At 33.2% G+C, this 22,587-nt stretch overlaps 1 protein-coding gene across 1 annotated transcript; it reads right to left on the bottom strand.

Moving 5' to 3' along the window:
• Positions 1-616: 616 nt before the first annotated feature.
• Positions 617-20,310, bottom strand: LOC137398665 (uncharacterized). The gene is made up of 8 exons (XM_068084850.1): positions 20,139-20,310; positions 16,333-16,492; positions 13,682-13,871; positions 13,058-13,254; positions 10,745-10,915; positions 8,148-8,256; positions 3,593-4,315; positions 617-1,058 (listed from the first exon to the last, which is right to left on the bottom strand). The coding sequence occupies exons 1-8, from the start codon at positions 20,303-20,305 to the stop codon at positions 925-927; spliced, it is 1,851 nt and encodes a 616-aa protein (XP_067940951.1). The 5' UTR covers positions 20,306-20,310; the 3' UTR covers positions 617-924.
• Positions 20,311-22,587: the final 2,277 nt, after the last annotated feature.

The following is a 22,587-nucleotide window of genomic DNA, read 5'->3' as shown; positions in this document are numbered from 1 at the left end:
TATATATATATATTTCTCAAAATCCGTCGGAAATCCAGCTATAGATCTTAAAATCTTGGAATAAATATTCCGTACCAAAGAGGATTCGATGTCGGACCTAGCCGTTCACCAGTCTTACACCTAGCCCACTGGACTACGGCAGTCGAATTGCTACTCTGCCAATATAAGTCATTATATCAGAGCAAAACCTAATTGCTTTGCGTATGACACGGGTCATAGCATAACGTCACGAGAAGCTGTCGCTCACATTATTTAACTGGCTGATAGCAAAACTCTCACTACTTTTCATTGTTTATAAGACAAATAACTTTTCCCATGATATGTAGTTTGAAAGTTAGAATGGCAAATGTTGTTATATGTTAACTAAAAATCAATTTTCTGTCCAAATACTCTTTTATTACCCGGGCAACTTTGGGTGGCACAGCTAGTATATATATACATGTATAATTGTTTCAAGTGTACAAATCCTTTATGTTAGTGAAAGTGCCTTGGTTCAGAACGGGTAAACGACTAATGGCGAATAACTTCACTATTTGATAAATGTCATCGGAGCAGTTAGCCTATCATTTTGTTGGTTAAAATGATTGGAAAGCATTTATTGTATCGATGAGATCAGTTAAGAACATGACAAAAATAATTATTGTATGAAATACTAAAACAAAATCATAAAATTCGCAGTCACTATTCAACTATTCAATCACAATCAGGTAGGTTTAATGTAGCAAAGAGGTAAATATTTATGGTGAGCAATTAAAACCTTGATATTTGCAGAAATTTTCAGCCTCTCTACTTCATGATGGCTGACAATTCCACATTTTTGACAACTGATGCGAATCTTTTAGCTTTGATAAAACTCTCCTTTGTAGAGTAGCTGTCTAGTCATGAATAACAAACAGATAGCAAATCAAACCAATGAAGCAGCAGCTATTGCTTTAGCTGAAATACTGTTATTTTCATTTTCTCGAAGTTTGCTACAATTAGTCTGTCTTCAGAGATGTCCATGTCAAACACATAACCACTTTCAATAGCACTGTCGATAAGCTCCGAGACTATCTTACCTACAATATAAATATAATCAACAGTCACAACATTTTCATGAATAAAACTCTCCATGAAGTAATTTTTAGGTAAACTTATACAATGGTTAGGTGGATTTTAGCAGAAAGCATTAGTATTTTACTACTAGTTGCCATTGTTCTTGCTATTTGAACTGATGTGACTGTAACAATGTTTTAAGATAAAAATTTGAAAGGTCGGTTCTGGTTTAAACACTTAGATCAGGCAAAACTATCATTATGAGGTCTGTAGCAGCAAACGACCAACAAAATAGAGAATATTAAAGCTGCGACTACAGGACTATAGCCAGTTTACAACTATAGCAGTGATAGTATTTTGCACTTATGTTTGAATGTTTTAATTGGTATCAAGTTTTGTCGGTTTAGTTATTTATAACATCATGGCGGTCAGATAATATACTTTGTGATAAAACCAAACTAAATTTTGTACACCGTCATTTTTAACTCAAGTTTTCTAAAGCTGCACCATGTTTTTTTCACTAAATTACTCATAGAAATAAGTCATTCTGGATTTATCATACCCATAAATAAATTCATCTTTTGCCTTTAGGCATAGAACTGCACTGTTTTTGAAACTAATTAGATGAAAGTGTCTCAACAAGCCCAATAAAAATTGTTGCTACCAAATTACATACAAAGTTTTACGATTAAATTTATAATATTCCACCAATTTCAACAAAATTATTTTATTTAAGTTCGTCGACGAAAAGCTTCAAACCCAACCACATAATTGCTCCCTAACTTTGCTCTATCTTATTGAATTATGTTTACATCAAAATGAGAGTACAGACTTAGTCTAATTACTCCTAGAGCAAACTTCTGTTCTCTGGACGGGCTGCCCTTCAAAAGCCCGTCAGGCAGAATAAGAATAGATTAATTACCAGCAGAACATGATGAACACTAGGCAGATCACTCATACCTAACATCATGCTGTATCTTAAGCCTGTTTTCCATTTGACAGCGCAAGGCGCGCAACAAGTCGCACGACGTTGTGCGTAGGCCGGCTGTGATATGGAAACGTCAACGCACGACGATCGCGCGATGTGCGTACGCTGATTGCAAGGATCCAACAGAATGGATCCTTGCGACGAGTGTGTGCGATGATGTATCCCACAATAAACTGCTCGAACTTTTCAACCTATCCCACAATTCAAATGGAGAGCTGTTTTCCGAAGAAATCGGTCTCTCGTACGAACGAGTAAGCTTGGTTTTCATATGACAGCGCAATATTGCAACAGAGGGCTGTTTTTCCGAAGAAATCGGTCTCTCCTACAAAAAAGTAAGGAAATTACCCACCCTGCCCCATGCAAGAATGGCGCCTACGCGCGATATGGAAACACTGCATCACAGCCCAAGAAATGCATTGCGTACGATCACTTGGCCGCGCACAATCATTGCGCTGTCATATGGAAACCAGGCTTTAAGGTCATAGGAATATGGGCATGCTGCCAAGTACCAGCTACCCTATAAGCCTGGATCAAAAGCCCAGTAAATGACCCCTGAATATAATTTTTTTTTCTGACTTGCAGCTCAATACTGACCCCTTACTACCATTAGGCAATTATGTAACACCATAACTAACAAAGAGATAAACGGTGAACACGGAGCAAGCAGTCTACTGCCAATGTATAAAATCAAGAATTTTTTAGCAAAAGTTAAAAATGCACCAAAGATACGATGAAAGATGCATTAAGTGTGTCATCTGAAAAGCAAAACGCCGTTTAAAATGACTGCACAGCTCAAGTGATAAAAATAAGCTAAGTTTTAAATAATTATTACTTTAAAAATTTTCATTATTCATAGAAGTTAAAGATGACCATGTTGCTCTTTCACAGTAACACTGTGATTAATAGTAGAGTGCGTAGTAGAGTATTACTTCTATTAAAGTTGAACTCACACACAAACTAGTTGATTTTATCTAAAAGTATTGGCATTTTTCTGTAATTTACGTATGATTATTTATGTCGACTTTTTAAAAATGCAGAAATGTTTGAAAATTAAAATCGACAAAGTTTGATGGCGGTTAAAACATTGATAAAACACAAATGTGACTATAGCCTTTAAAGTTGCAAAGAGACTGCCAGAGCAAACACAGCTAAAGCTGAAAAAGTAAACTAAATAACAAATGCATCAAATATCAAATTGTAGCAACAATATCAACTAAGGGCATTATTTCGCACTAATTTTTTTGAGAAGTTTAACCGCAATAATAGTTTGTTGATTCTAATCTTAAAACATCCTGCATGACAGTCAGATGACATCAAATATCACAAACAATGACACATTATGCGAACTTGCGGATACTTTCTGAAAAAATATACTAAAATTTTGTGTAGGTTCATTGATAATATGTACCGCCTTCCACTCGACCATGAGAAGTAGTCAGGGCAGTCTTACATGAGTTCACATCAACACTACGCATCTAACAGTATATCTATTAATCTCTGAATTGTACAGCACATTTGTCAGCACAGCTGGTCACACATATTCTGTATATCATTTATAGGTATACCAACCAGTTAAGCTATCCAGGATTCTCACAGTGCTGCTTTTGAACCCTGCCACCAGAACATATCTCTCTCCATAGCAAGCTATTCCCATTGGCTGAGGCACATCTTTACAAGTCCAAAGCAGCTGATCTTGAGATATGTCTATCAAGCAGACTTGAGATGAGCTGTAGTCAGATACAACAACCTTGTCTGATCCTGAAACACAGAGAGAGACACGATTTCGGCTAAGCTGAGGACAAGGAATGTCCTTGAGTTTATTTCCTGTAAGTGAGTAGATGATGAGAAGCTTGTTCTTTCTATCTGGAGCAACTACTTTATCACAAGTGATAGCTAGAGCTGTGGTCCAAGTGTTTGTCATATATTCCTTATGATCCCATGAAGTGAGTAGCTTTCCTTGTCGATCATGCACATAGATAGTCCAAGGGTTACTTTTTATTGCTGTATATAATCTGTCTTTGTATACCTCTATTGCTCCAGGGAAATAGTCCAATGTGAATAACGAGCCAGTCAATTGATAGCTATTGTCAATAGTAGCAACGGCTTTATTATACATTCCTGTTACTATTTCAGAGTTCCAGACTCTTGTTGATGAAGGACTAGCAGGCAAAGAGACTGTGTGAAGCATTTTGATCGACTTAGGAAGAAGTTTAGGTGGTCGAATCTTCAGCTGATCATCAATTAGCAGCTTGTCAGTGGAGACAACTTCTAGCATTATCTCAAAACTTCCACCTGCATGAAAGTGGAAAAAATGTACGAGGATTTACAATAATGTTTTCAACCAATAGAAAATGCATGCAATAACTGCTGCATGCTTTAAAGACAGCAATGCAGTAGTTCAGCCCTTTTTGTATGTAATGGGAACTGGGGTCAAGCGTTAGGATAAAACTCATGGAATAACAACTAATGTTTTAAAGTATATGCGTGAACCAAAATGGTAATACGAGAACATTTAAACTGCTTAATAAACAAATTGCATTAATTTTCTATTTATCAAGTAAATAAATTGAAGTTATCTTGTTTGACTTGCAGTCTATATATCAATTTTAGTTTAAGTATGTCAAGTCGGAGAATGCGTTTACATAGCACAAGCGAACAACTGCAAATCTGAGCATTTGTAGTTGTGATTAACTGGGATTGTTGTAAAATAAAATGACAGGCTTTTAATTTAGAAAAGTTATGACATTTAAACTTTTAATATACTGAGATTTATCTATTTCAATGTTCTATGTGTTTATATAAAAAATTGTTTTTTTGCTTGTAATAATTTTTTTAACCCTTAACACTCAAAACGTGAAAGGTTAGTCCCGAAATAGTGAAGGATGACAGTGTTCTAGTTATACCAATATTAGAGCTTAAAAGTTGACTTGCAACAAAATTCACATTACAGTTATTTGGTATCAAAAGATTCACCATATCTTATTCTGTTGTGTTGTAGGTGCCAAATATGTGGAAATGTGATTACAAGATCTTAATAGCTCAAAAACGAAAAGCCGCCGTAGATTGGAATCTATTTATTTCTCTGACGTAGTCATGACAGTTTGGTTATTGTCTTGTCACGTGATGTTCTCACGTAAATTGAAAGGCCAATAAAAAGCTCAATATAAAACTTATCGTATCAATAGTTTATGACAAACACTTTGGGTTTTACCAGAGCTTATTCATTTATTTATTTATTTAGCAAAGATTTATTAGAGCTTAAGATGATAGGAAAGTAAATAAACATGTGATAAGTCACTTTATAACATGACCCAGAGGTAGCTTTATGAATAAACACACTTCCACTAATCTGTTAGTGAAACTGAATAAACAAATGCTTACTGACACAAGTAATACAAACAAGTATCACTAAATATTTACCATAAAAAGAGTCAGGTCCATCCATCTGTCTAAAGCCACAGTAATATCAATATGGTTATTACTATTACTGCTATATATATTTGCGAGCAAGCTATCACTGCACTACGCAATCACATAATAAATTCTGAGAATAATTGTACACATAGTTATTACATGTGGAGGTCTTTCATGGTGCACATGACGGTCAACATACTAGTAATGATAAAAACAATCAGTTCATTTCATATATGTGCAAATCAAAAACTGTACATTTTGAAAGAATGTGAAATGCTGTGTCAAAATTTCTAAATACGAAGTAAAATTTTTACAATTATTTTTGACAAGATTTTTGGCTGTGCAAAACCAGTTCATAATAAACTCGTTATTTAATTACAACTTTTAAGAACGACAAGTCTCCAAGTTGCAACATAATTTCTTCATATTTACCGAAGCTTATACTACCCATCGGAACCACATTTATTCACTGTTAAAACTCTATGCATACAAATGTTTTGGTTGGTTGTGACAGTAGAATAGCTCTGATGTCTTGTTTAAAGCAGTAAGTTGAGATTTACTAATCAGCAAATCAGGAAACAGCACGGAATATATATAATCACAACTTTAGAGAATTACTCTATTCTTTTCTTGATTCGAATACTCATAAGTGTATGATATCATGGGATAAAATTCGTTTACCATAGCTATAGGTCAATATTTCAGAGAATAAGGTTAAGCCAGAAATTACCAAAAATTAACATAGTGGTTCAGTGTAAACAGCAAAAAATTCTACAAAGTTTCACTGCAAAAACAAATCTAGTTCAAACTTAGGTTAGAGCTGATTTCAAAGTTAGAAGTCAACGCTGTATAGATGTTTTAAAATTGGCTTAAACTCAAATTGATAAAGTTGCACTGAAAGTTTGGAGTGGTGTCATTATATTTTTATAGCAAGAATCAACATAGCAACTAGCACTCAATTTAGCCCTAATAAAACAAATTTGTAGGATCTTGGACCGTTTTTGATTCTGAATTTCAATAATCAAATTACAAAACTCAAGTTTTTATAAGTTCATGTATATTATTAGCTAGGTGTTGATCGTTAAATCTTTTGACTACTAAAATTTGACTTGTTATTTTCATAATATTTATGAATCTTGGAAATTATAAGATTTGTTCATATGCATTTTTAAAACTGTTTCAGCTATTTTCAACTATGAAAGTTTTCTGCTCATCAAGATTTTTAGTGATTTTTTATGATATTCTATGATATTTATGATATATTTATGATATATTTTATGATATTTATGATATATTTATGATATATTTTATGATATTTATAATATAGTTATGATATATTTATATATTTTTATGATATATTTTATGATATATTTATGATATATTTTATGATACTTATGATATATTTATGATATATTTTATGATATTTATGATATATTTGATATTATCTTCATGAGAAAATGAGCCAATTTGGCAAAATTATTTATGTCTAAACTTTTTAATTCATCAGAGGTAATGGTGCAAAATCAGCCGTTATTGCTTATGTCATCGCGATGCATCATAAAAGCTAAAATGTAGATCTTTATAAATTGATCAATTTTTAGACTGTGGTGAATTTACGATCGCTATATAATTAAGTTAAAATACTTTACTTGATTTCGTTTGTTAACCATAAGCATTTATAGGAAAACTTGGCATTTATTTGCACATAAGGCTGAACAGATCACCAATAGATACAACTTTGAAAACAAGATCTTCCACCAAATATCTGTTTTTCTTAGGAGAGAAAGGCATTTTAAACATTCTTTGTCAGACTATTTATTCAATTTTAATGGCTACCTGTTTCTTTTTTTACCCTTTTTTGTGTTACTATTGTTGCATGGCCTAATTTGAATAACATTTCTATTTGTGAAATGAAATTATGGCTAATAAAGTACTATATATAAGTTAAAGGTGAAGTTACATACAAATAAGGAGAAAAAATGGCAAAAATGCAAAATAGGCAAAAGACCAAAAAAAAGCTATACTTTGCAAAGAGTGGCTGACAGAGTGCTGTATGAATAATAAACTCTAACTTTTAGTTTCTGTGGAAGAAAAAATGTTGAGGTAAATGATCTTATTAGCATCAATAGAAAATTAAACTTCACAAGTTAGAATTAAACTTTTATTCTTTTTCTGAACCAAAGCTAACTATTTTTGACTAAAGGATTGCTCCAGCGAGTCAATTCCATGTTAGCCTGTGTGTTTTTATTTGTCAATGGACTTTAATAAAGTTTGTATTTATTTGTAAGCTCATATTATAAAAACTGAATATCCGAATAGATATCCATACTTACGAGAAATTTGTACAATCATTCTTTGCATGAAAATATGTATTCAAAAAAGATATGGGTGAAATGTTTGCTTAGCTAGAAAATGGTTTGTACTCAAATATAAACTATGTCAGCAACACAGAACAGAATTAGAAGTCAAAAGCCATTATAGCAAAGATTGAGCAGCCAAAAAAGCTGAAATATTTCCAAACGAAAGCGACAAGCATAATCTAACTAGTCAAGGAAATAATACTAAAGACCCTTTCTCAAGTTTTTCCCATTGTCTTTTGGGTGTATTATAAAATTGTTTTTGCTGCTTATTTCATTTAGGCATTTGTGACTTTTGATAGATTATTATACAACATAGATTAACAGATTTGTAAATCTCTCAATAAACTTACTTTTGTCTCTAATTTTGCTGAGTGAGGGAATGTCTATTGACGGCAGAACTTCATCGACCAACTGTTGTATGTTACTGTTAAGTTCGTGGTAACCCGACACAATAGCACACTGCAAAATACCATCAAGCAAATAAAATACTTTAAATCTGTAACAAATAAAATCCAAAATACAAGAAAATCGAGATACAAGCGAAGCTTCAAAAAAGTTTCGCTTAGGTTTACCAAAACCTTTTGAGAAATGAGCCCACAAAGTGGTTATTGATGCTTCCATTAGATAGCAAAAAGTTGCTGTCAATAACAGCATCCATCGGTCTTTCTTGTCAATTCATTCGAAAACTTTAATTATGCCTAAATTTTTTAAAGTAAAACTGAGACAAAAACGCGAAACTAAAGAAGATAATAAAAGAATCGGGAAGAAAATAAAGTTAGGGTTAAGTCTAACAAAAGAATAAACTAAGCTGGAAGCGGGTAGTAAGCTATGTTCATTTGAGTGAAAATCAAAGTGTATGCGACTTTTTGTAGTCTCACAAAAGTCTAGTGTTTAAAAAGTGCTGCTGTCTTCTACATTGGCACAAGCCACTATGCCTGTATCAAAAGGTAACATTTCTATACAATTTTTAGGCTAAAGACATAATATCGTTACATTTTATGACAGTTTATAACCACTAAATATATGCATTTGTCCTTTCGATCACTTGGGTACTGAATTATTACAATTGAAAACCGGTTTTCCATCATTATTCATCAATCTTGCTTGCCCAAAGTTTTTTATAGTATGGAATCAGAAATATTTGTTTTCCCTAATTTGAAACGGGAAATATTGCTTTGAGATAAGAGAACATAGACAGATGAGACATGCCGTTGAATGAATTAAAATAGTCTGTCGAAATCTGACTGCAGGAGAAATATAAAAAAAAACTCAAGGTAACTTGAGTTTTGAGTAACTTTGCCTTGTTTTACCACAGACCTTCATGTCTTGAAATTTGCATGCAATTTCTTGGTATAAATGGCCAGACCTAATTTAAACTTTTTAAGTTTCATGTATGTCCGGTTTTAGGCCCAAACAATGCCTAAGATTTCTCGGTTTTTAATCGCTAATGTAGATTTTTAGTTCAATGTGTTGCGCTCATTTTACGACATCAATTTATGAATGGATTCGTTGAATTTTAACTTAACTCCTTAACACAAAAAATATTTAACACAAAGTAATAATTATTGCTTTCATAATAGTTAAGTTTATGTTGCAAAGCCAAAAAACATTTTAATTACTTTATTAAAAATTTTAGAACTCGGCAACCCAAGTAATCCTACTTGACACTATGAAATTAAATAAATTGAACATGTAGAAATTAAAATGGTCTATAAAATGGTGCTTTGTACATGAATCCAACTGATTGTAATTAGCTTGGTAAATGGCGTTTAATTACCCACTCTAATTGGGCTTCTTCTGGATTACTGCCAGGATAATGGTACGCCTGGTGAAGCACATATTTTTTTCAAACATATGGTTTGCATGTTGATGTTCACTAGTCTGGTTTTCAAAAACCAGACGGGACTTTAAGACCGAATATTTTAAAGATCACACAAAAGGAATGAAAAGGGTCATAGCACTGTTGCAGCAGCGGTTAGTTAAGGGTCAGTTAAGGGTCAGTTAAGGGTCATAACACTGTTACAGCAGCGTAAGGAAAAGCACACATACTGATGATTCTCTAGTTAACACATAGGTGCAGTTTCAATAATAATAGTGTTGGCAAACTGCATACCGATTAATGTTTTGTATTTTCACAATTTTAAAACTTTTAAATGTTTTTGTGAAGAAGATGTCAAAAAGCTGTGCTTTGCAATCAGTTTATGAGTTATGTATAACTTTAACAAACAAATTCTACTACTCAAAGTCATAGTCAAGTTTTTGGTACAGTTGCAGAGCTACAAACTGTGCTAAAGCAATTGAGCGCATATAGACCTCGAAAGGGTGCTTACTGGACTGGTTCTTCAGATTCATTTAGAGTTTGAGATCAAACATTCTTAGAGACCAGTTAGAAGGAACGACATGGGCAGTAACACCTTTGCAGCGACATTAGAAAAATTATACATACTGATGATTATCTTGTTAACACAAAATGGCAAGTTTGAATAACGTAAGTGCTGGCGAATTGTAAACCAAAAATGTTTCATGTTTTCACAGTTATTGAATTTTTCAAACTTAAAAAAAAGATGTCAAAAAAATGACAAACTGGCATGCTTTGCCATCGATTTTTGAGTTATGTTAAACCTTAGAAAAAAACATAACACTCAAATTTATCTTTTAGTCAAGTTGCAACAAGCGCCAAGAGTTATCAAGTGCGCTAAAAGTATAGCAATGTTTTCTTGGTCTTTGCTACGAGACTAGATAAACATAATTGATAATTGGTAACAAAACTGAGCTAGAACTGAAATTGCAGAAGGCATCAAGTAATTTTTGATTGCACATGTATATGACTTTTCTTAACCAAAGTTTTTGTCAACTATTTTAATTACCTAAAAATCTCAAGCTTTTTTCAACTAGGTAATACACTCAATACTAATGTTTGACTAAAGAGCTGAAATCGCACTTATACCTGATGAGCATGTTGGACCCTGGAATCTACTTTCCGCCTGAGATTCCTCAACTGGCTCCACTTAACAAGTATTTCATTTTCCGAAAAATCTGTGATGCGAGTTTTAGTCTTTAGTCGGGCTTCTTTGAAATCTTCCTCAAGTTGCTTGTATTTTAAAGCAAGTAATTCCATCTAAAACAATTATAATACTATCAAACAACTAAAGCAGTAGCCGTGATTATTACAAGGTTACACTATATTAGCTATAAGACAATAGGTAACATTTCAAAAGATAAGAAACGATCCAATCAAAGCCAAGAGCATTAGGAAAAAAATGTCGCGCAAGATTCCAGTCTAAATACATATTCGTGTAGAAAAGCAAATGCATTCGCATGCCAACACTTTTCTAAATCTAGGAATCTTTGTGCGCATACTTATTATACATGACAATCTCTCACACTGCATAGAACTTTTAGCTGCCTAGCGTCATAGTAAAGTTAGTGTTAACAACAACTCAGCCAATTTACTGCACATATCTATGAATATATTTGGCAGCTTTAAAACAAGAAGAAAATATTTTGTGAACAGAAAACAAGATAAGAAGTAACCAATTTTAAACCTTTCAATAGTATTGTAAAATCCATTAGGAGATGGTGTTTGTTAAATAACTAATATTAAATTGTTGATATGGTCTGTCGGCCATGCAGTTTAGTCAGTACTGTGTAAACCGGACTACTGTTCAACCTTAGCATAGTTAGCTGTTTTACCATGCTTACAATTTGAATTAAAAAGGAAATACAGTCTAAATTTTGAATTGAAAATTTAAATTTTGACAACATCCACTTTTTTGCTGCTATGACAAGAAAGTTCCTAACTGCAAAACATTGGCAAAAGAAAGTGAATCCCTGTAAAGCGTAAGAAGAAAAAGTAAACTGTAAAAAATCAACTCCTTACAGTTTGCTTGCCAATAAAGTAACTAAAAATATTCATATATTATTTGCAGTTATACATTAGATATGCTACCAAATGTAATCGTATAACTTACAATAAAACGTAAAAAATATTAAAGTTTCGGGTTTAATTAAAATTATCTAGTTTTAAGTAAGTCATTATACAACCCATCTTACCCATATTGATGCTTAATCACATACTGTACATGCTGTGTTTAACCGTTTTTGGTAGACGATAGTCTATTTTCTTCCTAAGGAGAAATTTACACCAAACTTTAACAGATTTTGTCAAAAACTATTGATATTTTTCTATAATTTGCAATTTTTGTAGACATTTATGTTGTGTAAACTTTTAGAATGTCTCAAGATTAAAATCAACTTGTTTGGTAGCAATGTATCTTTGGTGAATCCTCTGCTACCCTAAAAAATTAAATTGACATAGCAAGTATACCATGGTATACCAACAATTACATTGACATAAATTTAATCTAATAAGATCATAATGTTTCTTGAGATAGCAATTATTTTATTAAAAATTTTGTTTCATGATACGCCTAATGCCAAACAATCCAAAGTTTGGCATTAGGCCAAACTTTGGATAGTTTTGCTAAATATTTTTCCTTTGATAAAGCAAAGAAAAACCTGGAAAAATATACTTGTAAAGTTATTTTTATGCTTTTTTAAAAATGTTTTACTAAAATATATGGATTGCTAAACATTTAACAAAAAACCGGTGTTAAAGCTGGAATTTTATTTGACACAGGCAGCTAAAAGGCTTATTACCAAATTTCTGCAATAACTTATAACTCACATGTAGCTGAATTTAATAAATGCTTGATAGAATTTATAGCTTTCTACCATTTGATTTACCAATTATTTTTTGAATCATTTTTTAAAATCATCAGAATTATCCTATTATTTGCAATTGCTTTAATGTTTGAAATAGTCTAATTCCCAAGGTGTTTCAGAATTAGCATAGATATTTCTTGATCGCTCAGAAAAAAAGTGTGCAAAACAGCGTCAGTTGTTCCTATCGTCATACAAATGATATTAGCTATTGCATTGCGCGTTTCTATTCCACAAGTCTGTTTTTGATTTCAAACGCAAATTTAATTTTCGCTTGATCTGATAGTTCTAATTATTATAAACTTGTGAGGATTTCTATATCGAAACAGCCTGACAATACCACCTTCAACCGCAAAAAACCATTTGCTAATGATAGAAAATACCGATATGTTATGATAACATGTACTGAAATTTTGTGTATTTTGAGAACTTGATGAGGAACGAGGCAATTTCTTTTTTACTATTGAAAACCCAAAACAAACCTTGATGTATTCATTAATCCAAAACCAATCTTAAATTTCTCTATTAACACGGTTACCTGCTCATCTCTTTTCTCATGAATCTTCTGCACCATCTCAGTTGTTTCTTGGTCATACTCAGCAACTGTTTGAGATGTCAACTTGAAGATTTGTTCTAAACCTTCTTCTTTCTTAATCATTTCTTTTTTCAACTTGTTGATTTCATTATTCAGGAGGGCAACAAGGTCCTCCAAAGATATCAGTTTGTGAGAATCTCCTGCACCAAATATGTACCAAAATATGTATAAATTACTAATCAATACCAAGTAATCACTGTTCGATAATAACACAAACACTCTGATTATTAATGAAACCAGCGATCTTTATTACTGAAACCAGTCTCCAGCAACAAGAGTGCACAGAAATTTCTCTTCCTAATTTTTCACGAGTTTACAAGATTATTTCAAATGTTAGGTTGATTGGAGATATAAATTGTCTGAGATGACAAATTGATATAAACAAACACAAATTCACACAAATTCATGGATGCAGTCTCACAATTAATGAAATGAAGCAATGAAACAGGCGAATTCAATGGAATGTTCAGAGGTACATTATTTGCATTTTTAGACATTCATAGCCGCTCCCTTAATAGCACTTGTATCGCTTATTAATACAAAATCTTTAACAAAATGACCAATTACCATCAGAACAACTTCCAAGAGAAGCGAGGCATCCAAGACAAACCATCTTCAAGCATTTTTTGCATCCCATATTGATTGGTTTGTTGTTATGTTCAGCACAGACTCTGCTTTGCTGACTTTTCAGCAGCTCGTATTGCTCCATGTTAACAGTTGAATGAGGTTCTTCAAACTCATAGAACTCCTTGTGTAACTGTATGGCAAATGTAGGTAAAAGTCATTTTAATAGTTCAAAGTTTGGTTTCTGCATGCATTATAAACATAATTTACTGATGTTAGTTGTTGTTTAATACACATTTGTAACATTTATTGATTGTATAAATACAAATATCATTGTTTTTCTTGATTTTGTTTGTCTGTCGGTCAGGGCATCTCATTATGGCAATAAAGTTTAGAATTCGAAATTTCTTTGCATACTGGATTTGAACTCCCAATCTCTAATTCTAAAGAAATGCATTTATTCAGTACAATACACAGTTTAACTGGCTGCGCGATATAATAAGTTAGGCTTATAATTATTACACATTTCAATACAATTACTTTTACAATGCAGTTAGCGTTATAAAAACCATATAAAAAATGAATGACACATGTGAAGAAAAATGCTTGAGCTCGCATGACTGAAAGGTTATTGCAATCAGTATAAATTGGTAATAGGCACTGCAGCTAGTACAGTATGAGATACACATAAATGAATGCAGCACACAGAAATAAACAAAGTACAGAGAAATGAGCTGCAATTTCATTTAAAACTTTGAATTATTAATCTTGTACATGCTGAATAAAAAGTTTTTGTATAAAAAACATTTTTATTACCCATGCATTGCTGGATATTCAACTAGTTATTATATAACTTAGAAAATTCCATTTTTGTACCATAAAACTTGATAGCATTATTACCAATATCTAAACTCGACTTTTGATGAATGGAGGCTCATAGCTCATCTTTTGTTACACATTAAACCAGTTTTAGCTGGTTTTATCTGCCCACGGAAACAAAAAGATCAATGAGTGTACAAGATCTAAACCAGTTTTAGCTGCCCACGGAAACAAAAATGATGATAGGTGTGATGAACTTGCATGCAACACCGTTATATACACTCTTAAATTATTAATCTGTGTAGAAGTTTTGAGTAATGCAGTGAAAAACCAATGATATACAGCCCCAAAGGATAGCCGACGGCTATCATAAGGGTGGGGTTTGACGATAGAGCCATGTTAGGATTGTGCTAGCCTGGGTTTCGGAGAAAACACGACTCTCGCGGGGCGGTCGCGTTGCCTTGTTAGGTTTTGGAAAACACGACTCGCTGTTATCATTTCATTAGCTCATTCAGTCAGTAGATTCCGCGGTTCACAATAGCAAACCTTGGATTTCTACAATGTAGGGGTGATACCTAACCAAAATAATGGATCCATGCAAAATAAAACATTTCAAATTACCTACTTTTAGTAATTTTAAAATTGGTAAAGGTCGTAGTATATGCTTATAGTTGAATATAATTTACGCGAAATTACCCGAACAACGGCCTTTTTTTCCTAGTTTTTGATTAATATTTTACCACCCCTAATATAAAATGACAAAGTCTTTCATTGCTGTCACATTGTTTTACCTGGCCAATTAGATGGGACAGCAGCAAAGCTGTGCAGTGTAGTTTTCATACTCAAAATCTAAATACAAAACCGAATTTGGGCTATTTTACGATTGTGACTATTAATATCACGCATGCTTGCGAATGGCAACTGACTGATCATAATGGTGACAATATTGAGATATTATATTTATTTGACAACAAAATGAATTCAACAGATAAGTAAAATAACCACTATAGTTCATAATATTTGTAAATTCACAAGGTGCTTTATTCAGCATATTTGTTTGTTCGGGTGCCGTGTTCGGGTTCATCTCAACCGAGCTCCATCATTAAACCCCGCCCAAATGAGAGCCGTCGGCTATCCTTGGGGGCTGTATATCATTGGAAAAACTGACTGCTTCGACAAATTGGGCACAAGCTATAAGATCTTTGTAAATTAATTTTATGCTATGAATATTGACTTGTAGCAAAGCTTTTCATATTCGCAATGATTTTTTGTTGCAGAATCGATAAGATACTGTAACTAAGTTGCAGTGACTGTTTTTTTGCACAACAATGGTTTAAAATGTTATAATAAATGGCAAGTTTACTTAGCCATTTTGAGTTGTATGCACTTACCTGCAAAAGGGTTAATGGAGAGCTTATAAAGACCAATTTAAAATAGATGTGAGATAATAAGAATGCATTCTACTACTTCTCCAATTTGATTTTATGTTTCTACTTGCCTCTTGCAGTGAAAGCTCAGAAGTTTCAGTCAGTTTTTATAAATAAATTAGTAATTTTTAACCCAATCATTTGGTTAGTATCATAATTCTATCGTCAATAAGTTTAAAAACAACTCTTGGTAAATAGGGCCTATCGCACAGTTTAAAAGTACAACACGCTCGATGCAATACATCTGATATTGTTCTGAAATTTCTGAAAATATGAAGTAACATAAGAAAGGCCTGTCAATAAAAACTTTTTACACGAATTAAACTTTAAATAATAATCTGTGCAAATGTTAATAGTTAAATTGTGCAATTTGTTAAAATGAAAAAAAAGAAATAAATTAATTGTTACCTCGTGGTGCTTTACACAGAAAACTTTTTCGCACGACACGCAATAGGAAAATGAATGTTGTTCATCTTCTCCTTTCTTTAAACAGACATCGCAAGATCTTGACTTGTTCTTCATTACATCATATGATGGAAGCTTATCCAGAGGCATCTCACAAACCACTCTGTAACATAGGATTAACTATCATCAATTTTTCGAGGAGTGATTAGACAGGTTTTCATAAGTTTAACATGGTTTATTTAGCGCAGATGAACACTTATGATCTGACAAGAGACTGCAGATCAGTATGTTTGTTTTCATAATCTAGTATGTGGTAAATGAATATATAACCTCAGACTATGCTAAAATATGTTTTTAAAGCATAAACTTTAGCTTCAAGCATTGATGGAATGCATGTTTGGCACAAACCATAGATATTGGCAATTGTTTCACACACTCAAGCTTACAAAATATGCTTTGGATTGGCCAAAATAAATAACCAAAGCATTTTGTTAGTAGTACCGAAAAACAGCTGTTTTCCTATGTTTTTTGATATATTTAGAGTTGACCACAAAATTTTTTTTTGATTAAATGGATTACTGATATTTTGGAACCAATTTAATTGCCATTTTCAAATAAATGACTGGCAGTAAGCCCAAAGCTAACATTGTACATGGATGGGAGTGATAGGGTTTAAAGCAATAGCTGATATCAACTAACCCATACTGGTCTTCACTAGTTGTTGCATATGTGAATACTTTATCGCTTACATATCTTCAAAGGTTTAGGCTAGGCTCAGTTCACCTCACTAGCGCTTGTGAATATATCCTTATTATCGACATGCCTACGTGACTAAGGCCATGTCACAGCATCTCATTGTTTGCTCTATCAAGAATGAAGCCTTCTCCTTTAGCCAGGAGTCCTAATCATTGAATCGATATGTTAGCAATGGGCCTTTAATCAGTGTGTTTACTTTAGAGCAGTTTTTGGTACCGGTGCACCTTAGGTTGGTAAAACGCGCATACAATGCATGTGCAACGCACATACAAGGCACTAGCAACACACAAACATTGTGGATACAACACGCATACACTAGCATCGCAACGAAAAAAAAACACTCTAAAGAGCTCAGGGTTGCCATAAACAAAGGAGTTGTAATGTTTTAGGCCTGTTTTAAAACAGATAAAAATAAAATAATTTGTGTAATGTTTTAGACCTGTTTTATTAACAGACCATAGATTTATATAAATGTTTTGTTGTTAATGCGTTGTTAATTACTTGTGTCGGCATTGTATCCACAATGTATGTGTGTCGCAAGTGCCTTGTATGTGGGTTGCTAATGCCTTGTATGCACATTTTATGGGCGTTTTATTGACCTAAGATGCACTGTTACCCAGTTTTTAGTCAATATGCAGAGCTTATGAGGAACATGTGTGCTAACTAGATATCTAGTAATAACTAGTCAATATGCAGAGCTTATGAGGAACATGTGTGCTAACTAGGTATCTAGTAATAACTAGTCAATATGCAGAGCAAATGAGGAACACATATACTAACTAGGTATCTAGTACTAACTAGTCAATATGCAGAGCTTATGAGGAACATGTGTGCTAACTAGATATCTAGTAATAACTAGTCAATATGCAGAGCTTATGAGGAACATGTGTGCTAACTAGATATCTAGTAATAACTAGTCAATATGCAGAGCTTATGAGGAACATGTGTGCTAACTAGATATCTAGTAATAACTAGTCAATATACAGAGCTTATGAGGAACATGTGTGCTAACTAGATATCTAGTAATAACTAGTCAATATACAGAGCTTATGAGGAACATGTGTGCTAACTAGATATCTAGTAATAACTAGTCAATATACAGAGCTTATGAGGAACATGTGTGCTAACTAGGTATCTAGTAATAAATAGTCAATACAGTAATACTTCAACTTACGAGTGCTCCAACGTACGAGAAACTTAAGATACGAGCCAGCTTTCTAGCAAGTTTTAGCACTAACATACGAGCCATGTTTGAGATACGAGCACTTGAGTGAGTTGCCAAGTATGCCGGAGGTGTTTTATTAGAACAGCATCACTCTGTATTTTTCAACTGCTCAGGTTATACTGTTGTACCGTGTTTTTTGTGCACGATTATCTGTGCAGAATTATGTGAATTAAAAGTACTGTGCGTAGACCGAAAGTGTGCCAGTAAAATGAAAGATAATACAAAGAAAAAGCAAATGATAACAGTCGATATTAAACGGAAAAGTATTGAAAAATATGCGAAATGTGTATGCGTGATTCAGATAGCTCGGCAATATGACAGAAATACATTCATAATTATCAAACAGAAGGATTATATTCAGGGCATTTAGTTCGCAAAAGGACTAACCAGTTTCTAAACGGTGCAGCGATCTTCACGACCGCTGATGGCATTGGACAAACAATTGGCCGGTGACAGCGTAACTGAAACGATGCAATGTGAAAAGGCCGGCGCTATCTATCCAAACTGTTTAATAGACATTCGGACAAGTTGGCTAGTGGTCGTGTGTTAACCATTTGTGACGACACCTGTGTTCGTCCTAATCGCAACATGTTGCAAGGGCGACAAAGGCAAACGTCCTTAGATAGGTTTATCTTAAAACGGCCGGCTAGCCGTGAAAGCGAAAAAAAGGAAAGATTTCTCGCTAACCAGTGAGAAATTTCAAACAATGAACGCCGAAGAAATTTTAATTACGTTTAGTTGAAAATGAAAGTTTGCTTTTAGGTTTGCTTCTAAGTTTGTCTTTTAACACTTTGATAAAATCTAAATTTATCAAAGTCAACTGTTGTAACGAAGGATAACTTATATCTCCCTCCCTGGCAAATGCGAGTGTTAACTGCTATTGTATGTATTTAATTTTACATTTTAATTAATCACATTTCCTTGCATTATTTTTTATTTGTTGCTTTTTGAAAGCATGTAGTACGTAAGGACAATAGCCAACATGTTCTTTCTGTTACAACATCTTGTTTTGAGTGTTTTATTTGCCTTTTTTTAGAGTATGGAAACCAATCAATATATATTTAATTGTTCTATATATAAATGAATTGCACCAACATGCGAGTAAATTGACATACGAGCTCAGTCTCGGAACGCATTAAGCTCGTAAGTTGAAGTATGACTGTATGCAGAGCTTATGAGGAACATGTGTGCTAACTAGATATCTAGTAATAACTAGTCAATATGCAGAGCTTATGAGGAACATGTATACTAACTAGGTATCTAGTAATAACTAGTCAATACGCAGAGCTTATGAGGAACATGTGTGCTAACTAGATATCTAGTAATAACTAGTCAATATGCAGAGCTTATGAGGAACATGTGTGCTAACTAGATATCTAGTAATAACTAGTCAATATGCAGAGCTTATGAGGAACATGTGTGCTAACTAGATATCTAGTAATAACTAGTCAATATGCAGAGCTTATGAGGAACATGTGTGCTAACTAGATATCTAGTAATAACTAGTCAATATGCAGAGCTTATGAGGAACATGTGTGCTAACTAGATATCTAGTAATAACTAGTCAATATGCAGAGCTTATGAGGAACATGTGTGCTAACTAGATATCTAGTAATAATTAGGTGAAAAGACAATCGGTACTCGTCTGCATCACGAAAGCGTACAAATTAATAACAAAGTTTTTGCTTAGATATAGTTGCTCTAAGAGTTTTAAGACTTTTTGGAGAGAATATCCATATATGAATTTGATTTCATAAAATTTGATGAGAAATATTGGCATTATTCTAACCAATAATCAAATTTGAAATGCAAATACCTAGCCACTTACCTGCAATCTTCCCATGGACATATAAGCATGTTATTATCATCATAAAAACCAGTCAAGCATTCAAGGCAATGTACATGGTTGCAGGTAAGTTGACGAGGGTTGATGAGAGCTACTCCTTGTCTCAAACAAAAACCGCATTCCACAACAGGTTGTACAATTTCCTCCATATCGGCCATATCTAAAAATACAAAATATGCAGAATTTAGTTGATCACGATTTTAAATGACAAATTAAACCAGTAAAAGCCTGTAAACACTCAATGTGTGTGCTTTTTTTAAACAGTATTTTTTCACACTTAAGCATCTTTAGAAGTCAGATAAAACATGTTCAGAGCACATAAATTGTATATATAAATTATATTGCTTGGAATAATCATGTCATCATTGACATCATAGCATCATGATTCTAGGAAACATGTCGGTAACCCAAGCAGTGATCGATTTAACAAAGAGTTAAGTGCAGTTGTAACAAAACTCGTACTAAAGTTGAACTTTCACAAAACTTTAGAAGGTTTAATCAGAAAGCATCGATTTTTTCTCATTTGCAATGAGTTTTGATGTTCGATATCATTTTATTGTCAAAATATTTGAAAATTACCAAAAATCGACAAAACTTGGTGATGGTTAAATGCTCCGAAGGAAAATATGTGTGAAATGAAATCGCCAGTTGCTATTATTGCTGCAGTTAATACCGGTTGATGCCTTTAAATTGCAACATTAGCACCTATTATGTTGCTATATTTTCAACTATACATTTCATAAGCATGCTTCTTTTCTATCTGGAAATTTTAACGGCAATCAAGATTTTTGAATTTCACTCTTGAAATATTCTAGCCACCTGATCATTTCAAAGCACAAAAGCAATCGTTTATGATGTAAAAATACTGACGGGTTCTGTTACAAAACCAAAAAGATTTGTGCCAGTTTAATATTTGCTGATGTAAGTTTTAGATTTAGGCATGGTTATCACAGCAAAAAAGATCAACAAACTCTGAGTGCCTATTGTAACACATGCTCAACTCCAACTGCTCACTGTTGGAGAGTGTTGTTCTACTAAAATGGTTTATAGTAGAGTTGCCCAGATTTTAATATTGGAATCGGTGTCGGTGCCGATATGGGTGTTAACTATCTGAATCGGTATCGGCCAATTTTTTCTTAAAAAGTCGGAAACTTCAAATACTTTTTATGAACAAGAGAACAATGATGAGAAACAAGAATGCGGTGTAATGTTTCTATTTACTAGCAATACGAAAGCAATTTGAGCAGTCGATGCATAAAGTTATTTATCTCTTTTGATCCTGACGATATGATGTATTGTTTGTATCACATAAAATAACCTCAGTGGCTTAATGGTATTTAGCCTGTCCTCCATCTTCTGTGGCAAATGAGTCTTTCAGTACGACTGGCTACATCGATAGTGGTAGAAGATAAAGATGTCTCACTGAGAGAATTGAATCACTAACGGTAATTAAAAGAAACATTTATTTGCTCTAAACGTGTACAGGCACAGCAGTTCGTTCAGCAGTAGAAGAGAGACTGCATTATCACAGAGAAAGCTGTACCACTAACAGTAATTACCATTATTAAAAACAGATTTCAAGAAAAATGGACTGTTTTGTTACTAGATGCACGGTATGGCAGTATGTGAATATATATACATGTAGATCTTTTTACATGAATACAAACAAATAAATACATCAATATTTATGTTTTCTTTACATTATATTTATATTTGCATAATAAAATTAACAATTATCTATGCAACGCAAAAGATCTGAATCGGTATCTGAATCGGATTGTTTTTCAATAAGAATCGGTATATCGAATCGGTATCTGAATCGGCTGGTGAAATTAGAATCGGGGCATCTCTAGTTTATAGCACCATGCCGCTAAAATAAGTTTCAGCTTCCAATATAAATTTTCCTGACTTTTACATGCCTAAATAGCATAATTACTTTAATGTCATTTGCATATACTTTGCTATCAGTTTTTCAAAATACCGAGTAGTTTTTATACAAAATTATGAGTTCCCACACTTTATAACTATGACATAAAAGTAGCGTGTAAGGGTAGATAACTGCTTTCATTTAGGTATGCTTTAGGAGAGAGCACTCCAAAAGATAAACTTGTATAACTGTTTGCTACTAGTAATAACAGACATACTGCATCAGCCTAGAGAAGGTAATAATTGCTGATTTATACCAGTCAACTCAAGACACTCAAGCAATGCAGTCAGTTTCCTAGTATCGCTATGAAAAACTTACCATTCAGCTCACTAGTGCTTGTTTATTAAAGTCAAACACTGGCGAGCTGTAAATTATTTATACCAGTTATAACATACAACTTAGCTCAATAATCTGCAGTTGTATTTATTTAAGGTAGTTGTGTGTCATTTTGGAATTATAGTCTAACAATACTGGCTAATAAGTTATTTGTTTGTTTTAGGTGAA

This window comes from Watersipora subatra, chromosome 6 (genome assembly GCF_963576615.1).
Source record: "Watersipora subatra chromosome 6, tzWatSuba1.1, whole genome shotgun sequence".
NCBI classification, from domain to species: Eukaryota; Metazoa; Bryozoa; class Gymnolaemata; order Cheilostomatida; family Watersiporidae; genus Watersipora; species Watersipora subatra.
This window is presented reverse-complemented; position numbering and strand designations above follow the sequence as displayed.

What these genes read in the sequence shown, in the direction of transcription:
- LOC137398665 (XM_068084850.1), bottom strand. Translation starts at nt 20,305, where the DNA reads ATGGAGGAAATTGTACAACCTGTTGTGGAATGCGGTTTTTGTTTGAGA. An exon ending in TCTTGGAAGTTGTTCTGATG is followed by an intron (nt 13,255 to 13,681) that starts GTAATTGGTCAT and finishes TATTTGGTGCAG; the next exon opens with GAGATTCTCACAAACTGATA. An exon ending in ATGAGAAAAGAGATGAGCAG is followed by an intron (nt 10,916 to 13,057) that starts GTAACCGTGTTA and finishes TAATTGTTTTAG; the next exon opens with ATGGAATTACTTGCTTTAAA.